This window comes from Strix uralensis, chromosome 34 (assembly GCF_047716275.1).
Source record: "Strix uralensis isolate ZFMK-TIS-50842 chromosome 34, bStrUra1, whole genome shotgun sequence".
Lineage (NCBI taxonomy): Eukaryota > Metazoa > Chordata > Aves > Strigiformes > Strigidae > Strix > Strix uralensis.
Window position 1 is genome coordinate 1,600,855 of NC_134005.1, and position 18,009 is coordinate 1,618,863.

At 40.5% G+C, this 18,009-nt stretch overlaps 2 protein-coding genes across 2 annotated transcripts; both read left to right on the forward strand.

Moving 5' to 3' along the window:
• Positions 1–53: 53 nt before the first annotated feature.
• On the forward strand, positions 54–4,165 carry LOC141936822 (kinesin-like protein KIF20B). Its single transcript, XM_074854145.1, has 4 exons — positions 54–122; positions 1,138–1,293; positions 2,346–2,522; positions 4,127–4,165. The coding sequence occupies exons 1-4, from the start codon at positions 54–56 to the stop codon at positions 4,163–4,165; spliced, it is 441 nt and encodes a 146-aa protein (XP_074710246.1).
• A 5,079-nt stretch (positions 4,166–9,244) lies between these two features.
• LOC141936808 (kinesin-like protein KIF20B) lies at positions 9,245–17,919 on the forward strand. The gene is made up of 3 exons (XM_074854135.1): positions 9,245–9,831; positions 16,187–16,329; positions 17,643–17,919. The coding sequence occupies exons 1-3, from the start codon at positions 9,684–9,686 to the stop codon at positions 17,718–17,720; spliced, it is 369 nt and encodes a 122-aa protein (XP_074710236.1). The 5' UTR covers positions 9,245–9,683; the 3' UTR covers positions 17,721–17,919.
• Positions 17,920–18,009: the final 90 nt, after the last annotated feature.

Consider the following 18,009-nt stretch of genomic DNA (forward strand, 5'->3'; position numbering starts at 1 on the left):
GACTAGAACAATGGAAGCAGAATAACCAGAGCAATACTGACTGGCAGCAAGAGATGAGCAACACCACGGAAAAAAACAGAGATGAAAATGAGAAATTAATAAAACTGCAAAAAGAACTGAAGGTAAAATATGGTGATGTAATTCATACTTAGGTTTAAAACCATAACTTTCATTTAGAAGTCTAAATTTTTTTGTGTCATTATCTTCAAGAGCTGGGGCATGATGTGGCAAGTTCTTACACTGGTGAAGGAAACCTCCTCTAAAAACTGCAGTGTGCCAGTGCAGCAAAGTCTGGATGCGGTGTCTGTGTAATACACAGCATCACTGATGCCCCACAGTGCAGTGCACCCTTCGCTGTGGTGTGCTGCCATGGACGGTGCTTCTCTAGCCGGGCTCCTCTTACAGCTGTCCTGAACAGATGTCAGGAGCTGGATTGTTTCAGACCTTTTTCCCATCAGTTGCTTGGGCAAATAAATCAGACTCTTTAAAGATCTTGTGCTTGCTGTGTGACCTGTAAGCCCTTCCTGTTAGGCTGAGGGTTTACCTCTTAATTCTCCTTGGATTAGAAAGTAGACTTTTTTCCCAGGCAGCTTTTCAGGTGCCTCCTGTCTTGTGTGGGAGAATGTCTGACAAAAGGTTTGATTGTGGTAGAGAAGGAGGCAAAGTTGCTGTGGATTGAAGTAACATTCCTGGTTACACACTATCTCTGTTTACCATTCAAATTGTGCTGCTTTTTTTGCCTTTCAGTCTTGAAGTAGGTTTCCTAACGTGTCCTGCAAGGCAATATAAAAGTTTGGGAATTTGTAAGTAAAAAGGGTCTTTTTGCCATTACCTTTGGTGTAACTTTAATAGTGTTTGTGACTTACCCACAGCATTTTTAGAGGAAGAAAAGTCTGTTCCCTGAAGACATGCCAGTCTGAATAATAAGTTCTGAAAACTGCTACACAATCTTTTTAAATGGAAAAGAACAAATGAGAATGTAATGCTTGCACTTGGGAATATGCTGGAGTAAAACTGTGCTAGTATTTCTGTTATCTTTTTGAAACTAATGTGTTTAATGGTAATCTGGATTTTAAGACTTCTTTTTGTGTTGCTTAATCTCTGCCTATGGCTTTATTTCTGGTTCCACTAAAATAGGAGAATGAGGCAAAGTATCAAACTGAAAGAAGGAATTGGCTGGAGGAAAAAATGAGACTCATAAGTGAAGTGAAAGAAGCTGAGAGCCATCGCAACAGAGAAATGAGAAGATTTGCGGAGGACAGAAAACGTTGTGTAGAGCAACAAGCAGAAATTGTAAGTGACTGGAGGTCTCGGCAGAGTCCTCTAGCGTAAGTCTTCAGTACAGAGCAGATCTCGTGTCAAGTGTTAACAGTGTGGGCGCTTGAGGGGAGCTGGCCTTTGTCAAAGTCCCCTCATTTATCACATGGCAAAGCCTACATGAGATCATCTCCATGTGAAAAGGGAAGAACAGGAGTGGCACAAAATGAAAAAGCATAACACCTAATGGAAGTGAAAGTGCCTGTTCCTTTCTATCCTGTCACCAGCACTGCCTTGCTATGAATTCTTCAAACTTCATCTTGTGTGTAAAACACCAATAAGTAACCTATGCTTAAATGAATTGCTACTTAATGAAGCTGAGAAAACATACCTTGAAAAACAATATTTGTTGCTTGGCTTTTCTGGGAAAAAAAAAAGGGGGGGGGGGAAGCCTATGAGGCTTTAGAAGGAAGAGAAGAAGCAAGCAGTAGTTGACAAAAAAAGCTTCTTTCCAGTAAAAATACTTGGTCAAAATGCTAGTGGTTTTGCTTCCATATCACTTTCAAAGTAGAGTGACTGATAGTTAATAACAAGGTGGATACCTTGCCTGGTCACTGGGCTGTATCAAGGTTGTAATTTCTTAAGCATATGAAATTATTGTATGAATCTGTGCAATCTAAAACTGTACTTGCATCTAGAAGTAGTTAGCAATGACCTTCTGGACCTGCAATCAGTACAGGGGGGTGTTAGGAGCTTGGGACTACTTTCACTTTGTCTGTGACTTTGCTTGCCTGAGACTTTCCAGTAATAAAATCAGAAAGTGGGCAAGCAGGAGTGGTGGTTCTTGACAAAAATTCTCTTCACAAAGAGTATCAATTTAGATACCGTTTTTTCTCATTTGAAGCATGGTTTGCTTTTGTATATTTGTAGTGAAACTAGTTCTGTGTGAGCTTTTTAAGATCTACATAGGCTCTCAAGTCTACTAAGGCCATAAGATAGTACTGACTATGCCAAACTAAGCTGTCAGAACAGTTCAGATGGTTTGTAGAAGTGGTGTTCAAATCTAACCTTTTTTTTCCCCCATTCAGGAAAGACTTGCTGCACAGCTGGTAGAAAAGGCCAGCAATCTTCAAAAGTGGCATGAAGAAAGAGATCAGTTAGTAGAAGCTTTGGAAGTACAGCTCGAGACTTTGGCTTCTATCGCCATACAAAAAGATAAAGAAATAGCGGAACTGAAACAAGCGGCGGTGAAGGATTCAGGAAAGGTCCTCTCTCATTCTCTCTCTCTCTTGTTTCTGAGGGATTTTTTTTGTAGTTGGTTTTTGTGGTTTTTCTTTTGTTATTCACTAATTCTGCAAAACACTACATTTTGGCTCTATTTCAAACATATTGAAATTGTTTGCAGCTAATATAAAGCTTTATGCTTTTCTGAAACTGAATTTGTAACAGTAACTGAAGTTTCAAAACACTCAGTAGTTCAAATAAACACTCAAGTCTGTTTGATCATTGCGATTTGATTGGACTGGAAATCTGAAACAACTATCACATCTGCTGCCTTTTGCACAGAACCAAGAAGTTCATGAACAAATGGCAGGTGAACTTTTATAAAGTTCAAATGGGAGGTGAACTACATCAGTAAAGTAAAATAAAAAATTTTGCATGACATCTTCCCAGGCTGTTGTATGACCTTTCTTGGCTTTAAGTAGAGGCCACTCATACATGAAGTTGTTGGCTTTTTGTTGGACAGCTGGCTGTTTGACCTGCAATTCTAAAACTGGTGCTACTGAGTAATTGTAACGATGCTCATGCACATGTTAATTTCTTTTGCCAATCCTGCAATTTGTGGCAATTTTTGCTATGTTTATTAGGATGAGGGAACTGATACAGAAGAACTAAGAAAACAGCTGGCTGAGAAAGATGACTTTATAAAGGAATTGAAACAAGGCGTTAATCATAAAAGTCTTCAGTCTTTGGCAGAAGTACCTTTACCTGAAGGACAAGATAAAATAGATCAGTCTGTAAACAAAGAGGTATGTTTGTTATATTTATAGAAAGTATGTACTAATGATATGTTGTTAGTAACATCTTTGTTTTGTTGTTTTCTCAGTATATATTTCATCAACATGGGGAATCTCCCAAAAGTTACTTTCTGTAGTTCTTCGTACTTTAACTATATCATTAGTTCTGAGTTCTTGTTCATTCTTCTCTCCCTCTTTCAAGTTCCCTCTCAGAAAAAGAAGTACTTTAGTTAAGAGAATACCACCTCTCTATACACTATAAAACTTCTGTACCTGAGGGAAAAACTAGTTAACTAATCCAGATTCTAGAGATTTGAAGACATAATATTTGTGATGTCACCTCTGTTTGGTTATGTCAGTGCTAAGGGGATTTCAGCTCAGACAACTTTCCTGATACCACCTATAGTGTGGTAGTAGAGATGGTTCTGTAATTAGAGCTGCCAGCCCGTATGGGGTTCACAAGAACAGAACGGTATCTTGCATCTTACTTAAAAACAAAACAATATTTGAAGTTTACACAAAGAAAAGATCGACTTTGCATATTTCCTGAACAAAAATTAAAAGGCTTGCACCTGTACTGAGCCTTCTGATTCTGACCAAATCCCTGTGTGCTACGTGAGCAGTATTCAGTGAGGTAGTTTTCCTGTTAAACTGAATTAATGCTCCGTGATTCCATTGCTAACTAGTAATGAAGAGAGCTGAACATGGATTTCTAGCAGACCCTCCCCTGGCTGCTAGAAGATGCGATTCTCCTCTTGTGGCAGAACTGGGCTGAATGATGAAATGCATCTCTTCATCTCTCTCCTGTCTACTGCCAAATAAGACTGGCCAGTTTCTTGCTCCTTCGTCAGTTCAGCTGGTGCCGTATAGATAAAGCTTGTGATGTATGAGGGAGTAGAGAGGAGCTCTCAGAATGGTTATTGCTTTATACAGCTTTGTAATGGCAGCTAAGAGAGCACCATAAAATTAGTTATTTTTGCTATAAAATTAGTTACAGAGAAGAATTGTTGTGAACAGTTGGTGCTGAAGTATTTACCTCAAGCCAGTAGCCACAGTACTTGATGTTATGAATAAGGAGAGGCTACTACCAGGATTTTCATGTGAGAAACTGTTATGGTGTGAAGTGAATGGGGTAGAGTTTTGGGGGGAAGTCAAATAATACTCAGGAAAGAGAGTGAAGAAGAAAATCTAAGGTGATCAAGACGATGTGTGTCTCCTGCCTTGTGAGGAGAGGCTAAGAAGCTGGCACTGTGATTAGGAGAGGTTAAGGCCACCAGAGGGTTGTGGGACTGAGGTTTACAAAATCATGGCTGCGATGGGTAGAACTGTCCTTGCTAAAATCCTGCAAGAACTGGGCAGCACTTCATGAAACCAATAGGAGGTAATTTTAAGACAGCTAAAATAACATATTCCTATATGAAGCAGTTAGTAATCTTCTGGAGGTGGTGGAAACAGTTACTGTCAGCAGGGATTAGAAAAATTTTGTAGTAAAAATCGATCAATATATTTTTAAATGGATACTCTGAGGGTTAGGCAGTGGTGTAGACTCTGACAATTGTAATGCACAGCTAAGAATGCTGGGAGAGTATGGAGAGGACAGATGACAAGGTGACCAGGATCACCATGTTATCCTTAAATAGCATCTCCCTTTGCCACTCTTGGGGCAGAATATTGAACTAGACAGACTGTTGGTGAGACCCAGCAGGGCACATCTCATGATGGCATCGTGAGTAGAGGTTACTGCCTTAAACTTGTGTTGTCTCTCAGCCCAGGTGTTCATTAGCTGTCTGCACTTGAGCTTTTACATTGTAGCTTTAGAAAAATCAAAATATTTTGAGGTTTACAGTTTAGCATAATCTTTTCTCATTCTAAATATTTACAGTTTATGGAAAAACAAAGCAGGACTAATCCTATACTTGGACAAAGTATTCCAGTTAGATATGATGCAGTTAAAGGGAATTATCCATTATCTCGATGTCCTAGCAGTGCCTCTTCATTAAGTGAGGTAGGTACAAAACTGAAATTTAAAAATTTTATGCAGTTGTATGGGTTTTGCTAAATGCAGAATAGGGAAGAAAATGTATCCTGTTGTCTGAATAATTCTAAAGTTTTATTCTGCAAATACCTTTCTTGGTGATCAGATCACCTGATTTTAGTGGCTTTTGGTAGAAATAAAAGATGTATAACATAATCATGTGAATAGCTATATCTGACTTCAGCTGCATGCTCTTGAAATCCTACCTCTCACCAATGCTTATGAAGTGGCTGATTATTATTGAAAAAATTTTAAATGGATGAGCAGTAGCAGGTCAGATTGGATTTGCTTTCTTCCACTACAGGATTCTTGTGTGTAGCTGTGTTAGCTAATGACACTAGCCATTGCTACGTAACTTTTTGATGGCTAACTCTCATGAAGTAGCAGTTATAAAGAAAAATGTTTTTGTTAGCCAACTCCATTCTTGGGAATGCAGTGGTGCTCGTATCCCCACTCAGAATCCCAGCAGAGCCTGTTGCAGAATGTGACTATCTCTGGGCTTTCCATGAGCTTTGATCACTTTCCTTTTTGAGAGGAGAGTGCCCTTAAAGAAGCCAGAGCAGCTGCTCTGTTTGGGACCCCACCAGCAGCAGTAGTAGCAGCCACCTGCAGTTTCTAACCACCAAGAACCCCAAAAGCCTATATTTCAGGTTTCATTCAAACAGCTGCTGAATCCATTCCTGTATGCTAGCCAGCAGCTGAACTGCTGCCACAGAGATGCAGGAGCTGGGAGGACCACAGCTCTAACTTGCTGGTTTTGCTAAGAAAAACGGGTTGGGTGGATGGTGGAAGGTAAGTGCTGCTGAGGAAGAAGAATTGTGCAAACTGACTTTTCCATCCCCCCCTCCCTGTGCAGTCCGTGCGGTTTGGCTGTGAGCAGGTACGAGACAAGGTTTTCAGCTTGTGGGCTGCGGGCTGCCTTAATGCCTGCTCTTCCTCCAGAGAACAGGTAGTGATGTAGAAGCCTCTCACAGGTTGAATTTGGCTTGTAGCTTGCTAGTTGGACCTTGTTACTTACACAGCTTCTCTGGTGTAGAAGGGGAAGGGAGAGTTCCTTAAAGATAGGCTAGAGAAAGGTTATACTTTTCTCTCAAAAGCTCCCACTACTGCCTAGCTCCTAAGGAGCAGCAGAGTTAAGGTGAAAGTCATGTCCATTCTACTACTGCTACTTGTGAAAACTGTGACTGTCTCTGCCCTTGAGCAAAATGACTTGGAAACAAAGTATCAGGCTGAGTTCAAGTTCTGTGATTGTGGATAGAAACGTTAACTTCGTTACATTTTAAAAAATGTAACAAAGATTTAGAAAGTAAGGGTTAAACTCTGCTATGGTTGAAGTAGATTCCTTCAATTAGAAGTGTTCTGAAAGTGAACAGCTGGGAAATGGAATGCTTACTTTGCAATCCATTGGGGGAAGATATGTATTATGGGTTTTTTAACTCAGTTATTTTAAAACTTGTGTTCTTAAAATTTCCATGTATTTGCAGGAGCATTCAGAAATTGCCCTTGACTCTTCAGAAGTGTCCACAGAAAGTGGAAATACTAGTTGGTTCCCAAAACCAGAGATGGAAATTCAGTTCACACCTCTGGAACCCGATAAGATGGAGGTGAAACACCAGGGCAGCACCTTACCAGTTACAGTTAAAGTGCTCAAGCCAAGAAAGAAAAGGACGAGTAAAGAGATGGATGAGGTATGACCTAGACCAACTGACAAAATGTGTTGTGCAGTTCTTCAATTTATTACTCTGATCATTTGTTAAAATCCTATCCTTTTGATTCTCACTGAGATCCTAAGGATATATACAGAGAATATTTAAACCTCTTCCCCCCCATGCCCTGCTCCCTGCCCAGTGGTGGATCTCTGGCCTATGTTGAATAAAGTCATAGATTTCAGTTTATCCAGACTCTGGATGCTTGTCCCTGATTGGTACTTCCTCTTTACCTTTTACATTTCTCTCTCCTTGCTCTTACTATTTGCTTCTGTCTCTGGCTGTGATCTGCAGGATTACAGACCAGTTCAATAGAACTGCTTCTTTTGGTTTAAGCAACCGTTGGTATCAATTATAATCTCTTCTAATAGTCAGTTACAAGTTAACCCCCTGGGCTTAATCAATGCATTTCAGAGTTTCAAGACCACTTCCTTTGACTTTTTCTGCAGTCTGTGTTTTCTTTGATCTTTTTGTACTTAGAGGGAATATACAGAACTAATTGCACGAGCACCTGAATCTCCCTGTTTTCTGTAGACCTTAATTCCTCTTTAATTCCTTCAGCTGTGCTAGGATATATGCACCAGCCTTCCTAGTGTGCTGGGGTGTTTACGTGCGAGACTAAGGCTTCACAGCAGTTCAGGGTGGTAAAAATCTTTTCTGCTCCTACTTGAACTGCACATTTCTTTCCTCTGCCTTTTATCAGCACTAGCACGAACACATCTCCAAGACACTTACAAAGGCTCTGAAACCCCGACACCTCATTGTGGTGGTACTTACATACTTGTAATCCTACTTGTGGGGCTTATGAATCTCTTTACTTCTAAGGACTTCTGCAGCTGACAGGTGAGTATAAGGGAGATGACCTGTGGATCATCTGCATAAGTGGTAAGTGATGCTTTGAGTCTCAGCTGGGGAGTGAAGTGTCTGATGCTTTTCTAGCATTCTCCTTCAAGTGTTCTCAAGTGATGTTTTTTTAATCTCTTAGTAAAATAGTTAAGGGAAATGGTCACTTCAGTGATTAGTGTTCAACAGTACTTCAATAAACTCATTTTGTTAAACTTGGATTGCAAAAGTAACTGTTAAAAGCTGTGTAAGTTAATTCATCTGGAATTGAACACTTCATTCTGGAATAATGTCCAGATTTGATTTAAACTTCCAATGTCTTGAACCAATTTTCTTTGAGAGGAGTATTCTCGTAGGCTGCTGGAAAAGTCAGTGTAAAAATAATCATCCTTCTGAAGGCACTGAAAAAGCACTGAACCTTCTCTACAGGTGGATATATTTCCTCTAACGCAGTCACCCATGTTTTGAGAAGACCGTTTTACCAATCCATTTGTAAATCCTCTCATAGTATAGATGTTCATACCCCGATGGGATGACAGTTAGCTAAGTAATTTTTCAATAACGTGGAACTAATTTTAAAAGTATTTTATTGCTGTTTTATTCACCTGAATGTTACCCTTAAATATTTATCTTCATGTTACATATGTCAAACAGAGATAGATTATAAAATGATTCAGTAACTTTAACTGTTAAAGTCTGCTGAAGACACAATTTGGTTTAAATTTCCTAAAACTGAAAAGCATTGTAAAAACTAAAACTAAGGACTGAGGGGAAATCTGTAGTGCTAAAATAACCACATACTGCTCATGTCAAATTTTTAAAAAAATAAAACAAAACCCTCTTGGTTTTTTAGAAACAAACAAACCCAAATCTTTTGCAGAGACTCCCTTCTAATTAGAGAACAAAATCCTCTTTCCATGTTCTGATGTTATCAGTTGGTATGGCTGTTGGTTATCGGAACGCTTGGCACCACTCCACAAGATAGAAGATGTCATTACAAGACAGCTTAACAACGGCACTGTGCTACCAACCTGTCACCATAAATCTGAATTTACACTTAGATTTATTAATTTCAATTTGTGTGTTGGCTTGTCAAATCTCTTCTCAAATCTCTGGACTTGTGAAAGGAGCAAACATTCTTATGCAGCAGTATCTTATCTATGTATTTTAATAGGATTCTTAAACACGTACGTTGTTTTCCTACTAAACTTTCTAAGCTAACCAAGGACAGTCAGTCTGTATTTGCCAGAACGTGTACTGGCTGCAGCCTACAGGGATTCACAGGGAAGGATGTTGCATGCTGAGTAGTTATGAAGACTAGTTTGAACATACTCTTAGCATATGTCATGTTATAGGCAATTCCTTTTGAAGTAAAACTAAGGTTTGTGTCATCTATATGCATGACAACTATAAAAATACGATTTTAGGCCTTAGTAGTAACCTGGGCAGGCTCAAAGGGTGGACAGTAGATTTATTTTCACCATCAGTTTTCTTCTGTTTTATAACTAGAGCAGCTGGTCTAATGAAACACTCTAAAACTTTGAATCTTTTTTTTTTTTTTTTTAAAGAAACTATTTGTTTCCCATATTACTCATGCCCTTAAATGTATTCTGTGAAACTCTGACGATTTTTTTTCTTTTGGGTATAAAATAAGGTTGTCTACATTGCTTGCTGCGGCAGTATCATTAGTGTAATGAACAGAGGTATCAGTTGCAAAGCTCAAAATGTCAGCTTGAAAATAACATTGAAGTCAAACAAAATGGAATTAAACTTGAAGATAAGTCAACTTTTCGACTTAAACAATGATCTTGTATTTCTGTACAGATGTCTTCTACACAGAAGAAAAGAAAAGAATACCCCTTAAGAAAGCAAGAATCTACTTCAAGTAAAAAGTCAGCTAAAAAGAAAGATGGAACACTACAAAAAATTGGAGATTTTTTCCAAAGTTCTCCTATTACTATTCACTCTAAAGGTTTGTACAGAATAAATAAGGCTTATTCCATGTTATCTGGGTATTGTAGAAGAGCTTTTTTCTACTGTAATCTGTTAATGTATGTGCTGTTAAAGGCCACGTCTGCTGCATCCAGTTGTTCTTTCATTTATGAAACAATGGAGTCTGAGCTGGGGCCTGCTCTGCTGAATCTTGCAGAGTAGAAGAGGCCGACTGGATTACAAGGACCACATGGTTCTAAAGTTTAGGTTAAGTGTGAAAGGTAAGCCAGGTAGAGCAGAAGGATGCAGTGTGGAGTATGTGCGGATAAATCGATCCTAAAAGCAATGGTAAGCTCAAAATGTCTGAGTTACTTTGTTCTTGCTTACAGTAAAACAGTTAAAGGCAATTTCAGAAACCTGACCTGCTGATCTAAAAAAATCAAGAGTTGAATTCAAACCCAGATCTGACCTTGTTCCATAAGCAATCCCTCCCCCGCCTCCTGCTTTGTTTCTGTGGAAATTGTGTTAATGTTTTTTGAAGTATGTATGTGGGAGAGGAAGATTAGTTCTCCAGAGTCTGAAAGCTGGTATCTCCTGAAAATATGTGGAAGACTTCAATAAACTGGCTATGAAGCAATTAATGGATTTCATTAAGTTTAAGCATAGCCTTGGGAAAATTAACTGCTAGGACTTTCCATTGAAGAATATATTTTTATCCTTTCCTACAGTAAGACATTGTTGAAAGAACGCAGAGGGAGCCCAGCCATCATTTAATGCACAAAGGCTCAACTTTATTAGTACTCACACTTCTTTTATATCTACAATAATTAGTTCATACATATTGCAAAAAGCAAGCTCCTTATAGGTTGCTAAGGTTAGATACCTTGGTTGCTAAGGTTAAATACCAATCCCACCCCTTATGATTTCTGCAAGGCCTTCTACATAGTCTTGCTTCTGTTCTTTGTTCTTCTTTGATACTTTTCGGTATTTACCCATCACGTCGCCGTTGTCAGCAGTTCCTCGGTGCTGTGCCCTTTCTCACGTAGCCAGTTGTTAGCAAACTGCTCCACATCTCCCCCGTTTTCTTTTTGCACTTGTACTAAAAATATTGCAGAGGCAGTCTTCTGCAGGGCCCTTTGCAGAAGACTGACAATACATGGCAACATCAAAAGTACAACCACAATTACCAAGATCACTACCCCTATAGACTTGATCAGAGATATTAACCATCCTGAAAGTCCCCATTCTTTTAACCAGCTTTCAATCCCTAATCCATCTACTTGTTTCAAGCTGTGCAGGCCTTCTTGCAATTTCCTAATCTTTGCATGGACTGAAGAATAATTGTCTGTCAGGTTCATGCAACACATTCCTTCAAATTCCTCACATCCATGGCCTTGTGCTAAAAGCAAAAAATCAATAGCTGCTCTATTTTGTAATACTGCATGGTTAACACTTTCTACATCTGCTGTAAGCCGATCTAAAATTTCAGAAGTGCGATTAAGCTCATCTTTTGCCCAACATCCTATCTGTTTTGCTAAGTTCATGGCTTTATTAGCCGCTCCTCCTGGCAAAATAGTTGCAACTAACACCTGTGTAAATTCTGTCCAGAATCGTGGCTCTCCTATCCCACTACAATCTAGTTCATGTATGGACCGCTGCGTCCTGGTTCTGTTAGTAAGTTTCATCAAGGCAGACATATTCGGGTGAAATAAACTTAGTCGTCCCAGGTAACAGGGACCTCCCTGTGGATGTATCGGTATACCATTCCAGGCTCTGTCACCACATATTAAAAAGATTCCTGTTGGTAGCTCTCTTGCTGTTGTTATGTTGCTACCATTACAGCTTGAATATAGTTGCTCATACACATTACCAGGGTCTAATGCTGAATCTAATGAAGCCCACATCTTCCTGTGTGTATTAAGGTGTTCCTGCCTTGGCAGAAAGCTGACCCATTTTCCAGTTCTTTCAGTTGTTATGCTAGCATTTGCACTTCCAAAAAGCTCCAATTCCTCAGGTGGGGATTCTAATGTTGTATTTAGTGATAATATAAGCTCACACTGATGTTTCCCATCATCCTCTGTATAAGCCGCACTGCATAGTGTCTGATTCACAACATAACTACAAAACTCTCCAGGTTTCCACACTGGAAGTCCAACCAAACAAGTACGGAATGGATGGTTGATACTTCCTAAAGCCAAACAGAGTGATGACTGTCCTGTCAAGTTGGCCAACGTTACCCACACATTTTCCCTTGGCTGACTAAACCTCATCAATGCATCTATTGCTCCACTTAGTGTGAGAATGTAAAGACAAATTATACCTCTTTGTTTCATTGTTTTACCTTTTTCCCTATTGTTAGATATCGTCTCTGCATCTGTCCCCACCTACGGGGAGTAACCTGCATCCATGTAGGGATAGCACTATGTATGAAACACTCAGTCTGTAAGTGCACAGATTTTGATTCTTGCACTAGCCGCTGTCCGTGATGCTGTAACCACCAAACAGCCGCTGACAAGAATAATGACTCCTGATTTTCCCACAGATATAGACACTCTTGAGCTGGCTGTCCTGTGAACCTTGCAAGTGCACTCAGTGGATTCTCATGAATCCATGCATTACGACAATTAATGCACCTTGACCCAAAATATAGCTGTGATTGATGTATCCAATATCTTTTCTCACACCCCCCACAGAATAGTTTTACCCAGGCCTTATGGTCTTGACTCTGGCAGCCTAAGCAAGCGTGACTAACCCTTGTCACACTAACATTTAACCATCCAATAATTCCCCAAACATCTGACAGCGTTGTCCAGTAAAGTGAATGTCCGAGTAGACTCTCAATCCCCGCTAGAACCGGCTGAATCTTCAGTCGCTGTCGATGAACTTGTCTCTCTTCCGGCGTCATTGGGAGGTGCGGCAGGTTTCGCCCATCTCGCTGGAACCCATGCGGTGCCTGTTGGTGTAGAAACACAAAGATATCCCCTTGAAATGACAGGTGAACAGTCTTTCTGGGTCTCGTACTCAGATTCAGTGTTAGCAGGGTCAGGCTTCCTGTGGATCCGAAGCCTTTATTTCCGCGACTCTCCTCAGTTACTGGTCGTATTGTTTGAGTCACTTGTGGCAGGGGCACCAGCTGTGCAATCCGTTGTCCCTGTGCAATCTTTACTGGTGGATTCAGTGTATATGCCATAATATAGATTTCACCTTCATAATCTGCATCGATAACTCCCGGTAAAACAAATAGTCCACATTGTGATGCCGATGATCTTCCTAATAATAAAGCTCCCATGGCTCTCCCATTAATGATGATAGGTCCTCGTACGTTCGTAGATATTGTTTGAGGATTATTTGTTAACAGAATAACATCTACTGCTGCTGCCAGGTCCAACCCGAGACTTCCCCGGGTGGCGGGTTGAAGGACTGCGCTGCGGCTGCAATTTTCGTCGTCGCGCGGCGGCCGGCGAACGCGCTCCGTGTGGAGTTTCCCGACCGTCTGTGGCAAGCCCCCTCATTATGGGAGTTGGATCGGCAAGTTTGACACCATACATTTCTGGCTGTACAACTCTTTCGTACATGCCCTGGAGCTCCGCATCGGTAACACCGCAGCTGCCCCTTTTGAGGTGTTTGCACTCTACCTGCTGGCGAGGTCTGGAGAGGCGCAAGGGCTGCCATAACCTGACTTTGAGTAGCTTGAGCCTGTTCTTTCATTCCTTCCCCTAATTTCTTTATTGCCTCTACAAGAAAAGCCTGAGGTCCAGTGGGTATCGATGATGCCTTTTCAAGTGCCTCCTCTACAGTCCAATTTGCCCTTAATGTATTCAGTAAACTCTTTGTAGCAGGATTGCCATTTTGTGAAATACATTGTTTTAAGAGAGCACCCTGCATGTGGATAGGTACTCTTGCTCTCTCAATTGCATTTACCAACTTATCTACAAAACTGCCCAAGGTCTCTTCTCTCCCTTGCTTAATCCCCATATACATTGGAACTCCGCCTGGTTCTTTCACTTGCTCTATGGCTTCTCTCACTAACCTCATTGCCTCTCTCACCTTATCCGGACCGAGCAATGCTTGAGCTTCTACTCTAGCATAAGGTCCTAACCCCATTAATTCATCCATTGTGATCCCTTGTAATGGATCTCCTGCTTGCCGCTGTACCGCTACCGATTCTAATACTTTCGCTTGCCAATGCGCATTAAACAACAACAACTGACTAGGAGAGAAAATTAACTTTGCTATACCCCGACAATCTACAGGCAAAAGAAGTTGAGTGCTCCAGAGATAATCTAACATTTGACGAACCGGTTCACCAGTAACACCATAAGAACTCACTGTAGAGCGCAATTGTGACAAAAGCTTCCAATCTAATGCCGTAACAGTAGCATTTAGTCCACCAGCTGGGTTCGGCTGAAACTGAACTGGAAAAGCCATTGCTGTCGCCATCTGAGTCATCGCCTCATCCCCTTTTTCTAACCCCTCTCGTGCCAATGCATTCCAAGCCCGACACCTTTCTTTAGCGATCTCTATCCCCAGCCCATCTTCTGAGCCAGGAGTAGAATTCTCGCTTTCCGGCGTCACAGTGTGGCTGGACGCGTCAGGGCTACTCAGGACGGGGGCGGGGGGAGCGGTAGGGAGAACTCGTTCTGAGCTTTCCTGTCCCGTCTCTTCGGAACGCAAAGGTGGTAAAACAAGCTCACGAAACGTAGGCGGTAATGGCCACCTAGTTTCCTCCTCCCCATATCTGGTGTTTTTCTCTTTTGCCGCAACTGCGCCCTGTGCAGCTCTTTTTTCAGCCTGATACCTTAGCAATTCATTATGAACCACCCTCCATAACTTTCCCAACTTTTTTGCTGTCTTATCATCATTCAATGTTAATTCCCATAATTTATCTCCAAATTTTCGCCATTCCGATAATTCATGAACTGTATGTGGATTAATAAAACAACCTTGCTCTACCCCATAAGCTAAAAGCCCCTGAAGATCCTTTTTTACATCTATTCCCTCAACCCGGCGTTGTGTCAGCCAGGATGCAACTAAATCATATGCTGCTTGCCTGTCCATACCTGAATTTTTTCCGTTGCAGCCTTTCCAGGTCTCGGCAGCACGTATCAGCAGGGTTCACCTCTTATGACACCCAGGGCGCGGGCCTTTTCTCTTATTTCAGTAGCCTTTCGCCGTCCTCGCTGCTTAAGGACCTGAACCACTTTCTCTGGTCTTTATCCTTCGTGGCGCCTGATACGTCCTTTGGCACGTATCACGTCGCGGTCACCATTTGTTGAAAGAACGCAGAGGGAGCCCAGCCATCATTTAATGCACAAAGGCTCAACTTTATTAGTACTCACACTTCTTTTATATCTACAATAATTAGTTCATACATATTGCAAAAAGCAAGCTCCTTATAGGTTGCTAAGGTTAGATACCTTGGTTGCTAAGGTTAAATACCAATCCCACCCCTTATGATTTCTGCAAGGCCTTCTACATAGTCTTGCTTCTGTTCTTTGTTCTTCTTTGATACTTTTCGGTATTTACCCATCACGTCGCCGTTGTCAGCAGTTCCTCGGTGCTGTGCCCTTTCTCACGTAGCCAGTTGTTAGCAAACTGCTCCACAAGACATGATTTCTGAGTTACTGGGTTTTTTTAAAAAAAAGATTAAAATTAGCAGAGGGCACAAAGAATCATCAGTGTTAAATTCTAAAAGACACTACTATTTGGCTGGTTAAAACAAGGTCAGTCACTATCCAACATGGACAGTTAAAATTAAGATAGTGGGATTTTTAAAATTTTCTGCATGTCAGAGTGGTTCCATGAGGACAACATGTCATTATCAGTGGAAGCCAGATTCAGACTAATCAAAATTTCACCCTGGAAATACTTAATTTGAGCAAATGAGGTCTAATTTGTAACCTTTATTACCATGTCCTGTGTTTTTTCCCTCTTTTGCATAACTTAGTATTGATTGGGATCTCTTCTTTCCTTCTAGCTCATAAGATGCACACACTCATCTCTTCATAGAGCGGGTGCTAGTTTGATAAAACTATACAAGTACATAGAGAAAATTGACTCAGCCTTGTGCTTCTGTCAGTACAAAGAAGTTAAGCCTGGTTTTCAATTCCTGTTGTATTTAACATCCAGTGAAATCTGAATCCCAATTGATTTTTTTGGTGCTATTTAAATGTGTCCTTTAAGCTTTTGCGTTTGAAGCTATAGAAAACTGTTTCTGGATATAGAAGACTGTGGTAGTCAAATACATACCACTTCTGAATTTTTATGTTTAAATTTCAGACTACACCTGTTTCATTTTTTAAACTGGTTTTAATAAACCTTTATTCATTAAACCTTTATTCATTAATTTTGAGGCTCATAAACCAATAAGATTTACGATAAAATTTTTCTTGTAGCAAAGCAGCTGATGGCAACAATAAGCTCTCCCAAGTCTGCAGAACCAGAAAGTGTCGAAGGAAAGGAGCTCGAGCCAGAACGAGCTAAGAGAAAGCTGTATTCAACTGACAGTTTTTGCTCTCTAGATGTCCCTGATTCTTCGGTAAGTGATTACGGGTTAGTGTTCTGTCCGCTGTAATCTATTTCTGTAATCTGGGCTTAAAATAAGCTATTGGGGGGACAGAACAAACCTGATCGAGTCAAACTGCAGAAGAGGTTTGAAAGTACTGACTTATGTCTTGATTCTACCTGACCATTCCTTTTGGTCTTTTCTTCCCGATGCATTACTTTAATTGTCTCTGTTTTCTCACCTCTCTTCTCTGCGGGTGACTGCTGACTTGCTGTATCACCCCGACAGTAGTCACTTCACATTTGGAGTCTTAGATACCTTAGCTGTGGTATGTGGAGTGTTACTTTTTCCTCTAGTACAGCAGTTGAGTCTTAATCTGTTTTTCCAGTAGTTGGTGTTCATTTAAGAGTAGCATGAAGGGATAATAGAAATAGAGACCATGAAGGAATCCATAGATTTGGAATAGCCTGACTGAAACACTGAAGAGAAAGGTCTGTGTGTACAGTGAACTTTGCAGGGCAAGTGAGCACCTGAGGTAATTTCCGATTCCTTTTCTGCCCAGCTGCTATTATGGTTACTTTAGGATTTGGATACAGCCATGCTTTTCAAAGCACAGTTTCAGTAGCCTTCTGTGTGTGCTTAAATTGCGTTGCCCTGTCTAAGCCAGCCTATAGAGAGTCTTATAGGCCAGGGCTTGATGGACGGTTTCTGAAATCCAGCTTTATGGTTTTGTCAGTAACTAAAGTGCTGAGCGTGCTCTGGCTGTTAGAAGTACATCTCTTCATTCTGTTCAGTCCTCCTTCATTCGCTCTGGTGAGCATTTGCCCATACCGAGTTATTCTGTTGACTTTTCTGTAAATTGTATGAATAGATGCAGCAGTAACCAAAATGCTGTCCACAGGAGGCTGAAAGAAATGACAGGAAGGCAGGGCAAAAGAAGCTAAGGAGCTTGGAAGTGGAAGGAAAAGTTAAAGACTGAATCCCGGGAAAGTCAGAAAGCTAAAGAAATTTAAGCTAAAAATATGTTTTCTGAACACTTCCTGTTTCACAAAATGAGTATTAGAGATAAGAAGTGAGAGCTGCTTTCAGATCACTGTTCTCTTTGGACTTTGATATTTGTTTCAGCAAAAAATGGGATTTCATATGTTCCCAGTATTTTTTGCTTATTATGATGCACTAAAATGGTGTCTCTATTCTGGAGACCTCTGACTAAAAGATAATAGGCAAAATGAATTCTGAAAACAGCTTCTGGGAAAAACCATGTTATTGGTTACGTGGGTCTAGAAGTGCATGTCATTTGTCCCTGGAGAAATGCTGAGTAACTCTTGAAATATCATCTTTTTCAGGTCTTTATAGAACAAAAAGAGAAGGAAAGTGATCAGCTAATCATCAAGCGACAGCTACGCTCAAAAAGAGCTAAATAATCTTGCAAAAGCATGTTTGTATTTTCTAGTTAAGGCATATTTACAGTGTATTATTTCAGGTGATTGTATATAGGAAGTAATAGGTACTTAGTCATGCTCCAAAGTGTTTATAGAGATGTACAGAATTGTTCTGATGGGTTACTGTTCTGATTCCATTAAAGTTGAAATACTGTTCAAGAAGTTTGTTCTGAATCTTTTTTTTTTTAGGAATGGTGTCTTTGGAAGTGTTCATAATTTATCCATTGTGCAGTAAGAACTATGCCTGTGTGGAATGGTTTAAGTTGGTTTT

Coding starts and splice junctions, on each gene's coding strand:
- LOC141936822 (XM_074854145.1), top strand. CDS start 54: ATGAGCAACACCACGGAAAAAAACAGAGATGAAAATGAGAAATTAATA. Junction 123..1,137: donor AACTGCAAAAAGAACTGAAG/GTAAAATATGGT, acceptor CCACTAAAATAG/GAGAATGAGGCAAAGTATCA. Junction 2,523..4,126: donor CGGTGAAGGATTCAGGAAAG/GTCCTCTCTCAT, acceptor CTCCTTCGTCAG/TTCAGCTGGTGCCGTATAGA.
- LOC141936808 (XM_074854135.1), top strand. CDS start 9,684: ATGTCTTCTACACAGAAGAAAAGAAAAGAATACCCCTTAAGAAAGCAA. Junction 9,832..16,186: donor TATTACTATTCACTCTAAAG/GTTTGTACAGAA, acceptor TTTTTCTTGTAG/CAAAGCAGCTGATGGCAACA. Junction 16,330..17,642: donor TAGATGTCCCTGATTCTTCG/GTAAGTGATTAC, acceptor CATCTTTTTCAG/GTCTTTATAGAACAAAAAGA.